The sequence below is a fragment of the Carex rostrata genome, chromosome 13 (genome assembly GCF_964058835.1).
Source record: "Carex rostrata chromosome 13, lpCarRost1.2, whole genome shotgun sequence".
Taxonomy (NCBI): domain Eukaryota; kingdom Viridiplantae; phylum Streptophyta; class Magnoliopsida; order Poales; family Cyperaceae; genus Carex; species Carex rostrata.
In genome coordinates this window covers 5,720,498-5,725,535 of record NC_135930.1, presented here as the reverse complement: position 1 = coordinate 5,725,535, position 5,038 = coordinate 5,720,498, and the positions used below count along the sequence as shown (strand labels likewise).

Below are 5,038 nucleotides of genomic sequence, written 5' to 3'. Positions count from 1 at the left end.
GGTGCACGTGTTGTTTATTGTTGGGTTTCTTGACAAACCAAGTAAATCAGTAAATTGTGGATACAAAAGAAATTAGTATTAAGAAAAAAAAAGGAGAAGAGCAAAAGGTGAATCGCAAATTGTGGATACAAAGGAAATTAGTATTAAGAAAAAAAAGGAGAAGAGCAAGAGGTGAATAGCTGAACACACTTTCTGAATCATAATCAGCCTGATGGTAAACGATTGGAAATGACAGATCTGATTTTGCATCTCTTTCCCTCAAAAAGTTGTAGAGATTGCAAAATAAGTAGGTCGATCTGACATTTAGTCAATTACAATGGATCATCATTAATATATTCTTTGTTAATTAGTACTGAACAATGGCACTGATGAACTCAATTTGGTACATGTATTTTTTGTTATTTAGAACACAACTGGTACTGACAAACTCAATTGGTACATGCTTAAGTGGATAATGACTAGGTAATATAAATCAGAAAATCAAATAACATAGTGTTTCATATTTCAAATTCAAATGTGCTCCAATTAAATTATGAGCTTGTAAGACAACATACAAATTATCACATATTTGTGGACTTTTAAGTAATTATATTAAATCATTGGTTTGTCATTGAGTTCCTAGTACCTTTTGTCCTAAGCATTTCTAAGGGGAATTTTGTCGAACCGTTGATGTGCACCTTTAAGTACTTAAATTAAATCAAAACAGGATTTGAGGAACAAATCAAAACAGGATTACTGAAGTCGCCGATCTACTATGCATACCAAACACTGGTTTTGGGTACATCAACACAATTTATTCTAATTAGGATATGCCATGGAGTTTATGGTACGCTAACCAGGGGTGGACCCAGGTTGATCCAAGGGGCTGGATTTTGAAACTATGGAGATCTATAGTTTCAGATTAATTTTGTCTTTTTCTGAAATTCTAATATGTAATTTGAGTTAAATTTGAAATTAAAATTAAAATAATTTTTTTGAATTCAGATTAGTAATTTAGAATTATAAGTTAAAAGTTAGAGTATTAAAAATTTATAAATTAGAGCATTTTTTTTTTCTATTACTCAATTAGCTATATATTTAAATTCCGTACGCTATATTTTTGTCCCCTTCTTACGAAAATCAATAACGTGTATATGTGTATGTGCGTGTGAAAGAGAGGAGAAAATTGCAGGAGCTAATAAAATTGACAGCGAATCACAGTGTTGACCAAGTCAAACAAGATTTGACCATGTTAAACTGGAGCAAGAAGATTAATTAGGAAAGTTGTTAATTATACTTATAAACGTTGACTATAAATACATGATGCATCTGTAGTATGTACTAATCAGTGTTTTAAAATGCGGTTTTGTTCATGCATGCGGAAGGCACTGCATACCGCATATGCGGATTTTCATGCCGATTTATATATGCGGATTTTAAAATAAAAATTCAAGTATATATATATATATATTCATATTCATATATTTGAATTTATTTTCACATAATAACATAACCAACAATAATTTTTTGATTTTTTTAATATAAATTTTAATTAAAATACAATCAAATTATCAAAACCGCATGGAAAAACTGCATGGCCGCATATTTCAGTCCGCATATTCGGACCGCATGGCCGCATTTTTAATCCGCATGACCGCATATTCGGACCGCATATGCGGCCGCATGGGCATTCTGAGCACGGCTGCCGACCGCATACGCATATGCGGCCCATGCAGCCGCATTTTAAAACACTGGTACTAATTAAAGATTGAATCAATATTGAAAATACATTTTCATTCTTTTTCTTTCTAAAATCCTTTAAGCGCGAGTATTAAACTGAGAATTCAAATTGAAAATAAGGATTGAATTTTTAATGGGTATTTAACATCGGTCATCAATCGTATATTTATTTGAAACTTATATTTGTGATCAAACTAAATAATATTTTTTTAAATAAAAGATGGAGATAAAAACCTTCCAACTTTAACTATATATTTATAAATAAATGTATCTTCTAACTGGATCTCGAAATTGTTATTTTGCATACAACAATGTATTATATTTATTATTAAATCAAAACTTATTTTCCAAATAAGTTATACTTTAAAATAGGCTTAGCTTAATCCTGATTCAACTTGTGATCTTTCATTGTCAATAATTTTCAATGTCAATTTCCAAATATTAATTTTGATTTTTTTTTTAATTTCCAGCTTCCGGATATGATTTGGAAATTGACAGTTAAGAATTAAGATAATCCATTTCAGGATTTTCTTTAAAGTCTTTTGAAGTCGTAATCAACGAAAGATCAACGCAACTGCGTTAGGCAGACAGTTTTGATCTTTTGTGGAACCTACGAATTTTGAAGTCATTAAACGAGTCAGTGTTGTAAAATATGTGTCGTATTTTAATGAGAGAATCAAGTTGAATTCATGAAAGACGACCTTTACGAAGCGTTTGCTTATATGGACCCTTAAATTTTAACTTGGTATTGAAATAAGTACTTAAAATTCAAGATGAACCGAGTTGACTCACCAAAATTACACAAATTCAAACCGCACTTAAGTATAACTTATTTTAGGTGATCCTTGTTTGCCGCAAAGTCCTTTTGACTTAGATGAGGAGATCCATGCTTCCCGCTCAGTCCTTTTGACTTGGATGATGCAGACATGTTCTAATTTTAATTTCTAATAACTTGTAGAAGAGGGGGTTGACTTGTACCAAGACAAAATGGATAAAAAAAAAACGAGGAAAATATGCTTGATTTACACATTTATATGGAAGGGAAGAAGGGGAAAGGGGAAACGAGAGGAAAAGAGAAATGTCTGTTAAAGAAGACTGTGTATGTGTCACCGGCGGCAGCGGATTCATCGGCTCATGGCTGGTGCAATTCCTACTTGACCGTGGTTACACCGTTCATGCCACAGTCATGGATCTCGGTACTCACTCTCTCTCTGACACACACACACACACACACAAACACATAAACACATAAGTACTGAACACACACACAATAAAATTACTGAGAACAGTTTTTTCGTGTAGAGATTTTAATGGAGCAGTTTTCGCTTTATCCGCCGCACGGACAATATGCAGCCCTATTTTGATTTTACAGTCCATGCGCTGCATGCAGTCAAAACTGCTCTGTTAAAATCTCGACCCTCTTTTTTCTGACGAAACGTGTATTGTGATGTATATATTACAGAAAATGAGAATGAGACTAAGCACCTGATGGAAATGGAAGGCGCAGCTGATCGATTGAAGCTGTTTCAAATGGACTTGATGGACCCCGCCTCTGTGTTGGCACCGATCAAGGGAACAGTGGGTGTCTTCCATCTTGCATCACCGTTGTCAGCTGAAAAAGATCCTGAGGTAATATACTCCTGCATCAACTACTAAACCAACCTTAATTAAGTCCCGACACCAAACTGATTTTGGATCCTGTTCCAAATCTTGCTGAAGAATGGGAAACCTCAACTAAAAAAAAATGTTAATACCTATTGCAAGTAAATACCAGCCATATTATATGAAATTTACATTAAATTAAATCATACTTGTTTCCAAACTGCATTAATTGTGTTATCTATCTCTTATGATTTACAGAACCTTCTTGTAAAACCAGCAGTGGAGGGAACACTTAATGTGCTCCGAGCTGCCAAAGATTGCGGAGTTAAACATGTGGTGCTGACATCATCATCCACCACAATTGCTCCGAACCCTCATTGGCCAGTCGATGCAGTACTGACAGAGGAATCATGGGCAGATGTCGACATCTTCAAGAAGGATAATGTATGTCATTACTATTAATCCTAATTTTGTATTATGATTTGCCTGTCTAATTCCTTGAGGATTTCTTCTCTTTTTTAGTTTTGGTAGAATATTCTTTTTGGTTTTGCCTAATGTAATTTCTTCTTCTTTTATTCTAGTAAAAGTATTTACATGTTTAATGTTAATATACAATATCAATATATAATATATACAAATAAAATAATATACCCAAGCTACCCATACAATTTCTTCGTATTCCCGAGTAATTGACTGAAGGCTCCTTTTGGTGTGAGGTAAGGCATGGTACCCTGTATCGAAGATTCTGGCAGAGAAGGCAGCATGGGACTTTGCAGAGAAGGAAGGCTTGAATATTGTTACAATTTGTCCCGGGTTGGTTCTTGGACCGGTGCTCCCACCTAAGGCATACAGCAGTGTCATGATATTCACTTATATTCTCAAAGGTTCGCAACAACCTTCAGTTAACTAGCATTTGTTGAATATTAACCAAAGAATTTCAAGTTTCTGATTTTCTTACTGGCTTGTTGGAATTGCATAATATATATACCAGGAATTCAGATTCCGATGGAGAATCTGTACATAGGTTGTGTTGATGTAAGGGATGTCGCTAGAGCAATGATACTGCTCTATGAGAACCCATCTGCAAAGGGTCGACACTTGTGTGAGGAAGCAATCACTAAAAGTTCTGATCTTATCGACAAAATATGCGATCTTTTTCCTGAATTTCAAGTTAAAAGGTGAGTACCTTTCTCTTCCTTCTCTTGAAAATTTCATTATTTGTTCATGTTGCTTAATTATATACTGGTGTTATTAGAATTGAGGATAACCAACCTTGGCTGGTGCGAGCGAAGAATCCTTCCAAGAAGCTGATGAATTTGGGTCTTGAATTTTCACCAATGGAGAAAATTATCAAGGATACTGTTGATTCTTTGAAGAGCAAAGGACTTATCTAATGATTCTATTCATATGGATTTGTTTCATAAACAGCTGCTATGTATAAGTCGTGAAATGTAATAAGGACTTTGTGGGTGTAGATTTTAACAAAGCAATTATTAATTAATGCAGCGGACCGACGATAGATTGAAACCAATGTTGCGTATGACTCGTGCGCTGCATGGAGAAAAAAATGCTCTGTCAAAATGTGTACACAACTTTGTCGATTTCTTGGTTCTAATGAATAAGTCGTGAAATTGAATTCCATATCTATTGAAATATTAGTGGTTAGAAAATACCAATAAATTCTTGGGTATCTATGCAAAACGCAATTACGTTTATC

At 34.2% G+C, this 5,038-nt stretch overlaps 1 protein-coding gene across 1 annotated transcript; it reads left to right on the top strand.

The window, feature by feature from the left end:
* Positions 1–2,691: 2,691 nt before the first annotated feature.
* Positions 2,692–4,831, top strand: LOC144564318 (cinnamoyl-CoA reductase CAD2-like). Its single transcript, XM_078313918.1, has 6 exons — positions 2,692–2,915; positions 3,182–3,348; positions 3,580–3,765; positions 4,043–4,205; positions 4,313–4,499; positions 4,577–4,831. Exons 1-6 carry the CDS (start codon positions 2,798–2,800, stop codon positions 4,713–4,715), a joined length of 960 nt encoding a protein of 319 aa, XP_078170044.1. The 5' UTR covers positions 2,692–2,797; the 3' UTR covers positions 4,716–4,831.
* Positions 4,832–5,038: the final 207 nt, after the last annotated feature.

What these genes read in the sequence shown, in the direction of transcription:
- LOC144564318 (XM_078313918.1), top strand. Translation starts at nt 2,798, where the DNA reads ATGTCTGTTAAAGAAGACTGTGTATGTGTCACCGGCGGCAGCGGATTC. An exon ending in TGCCACAGTCATGGATCTCG is followed by an intron (nt 2,916 to 3,181) that starts GTACTCACTCTC and finishes TATATATTACAG; the next exon opens with AAAATGAGAATGAGACTAAG. An exon ending in CCTGAATTTCAAGTTAAAAG is followed by an intron (nt 4,500 to 4,576) that starts GTGAGTACCTTT and finishes TGGTGTTATTAG; the next exon opens with AATTGAGGATAACCAACCTT.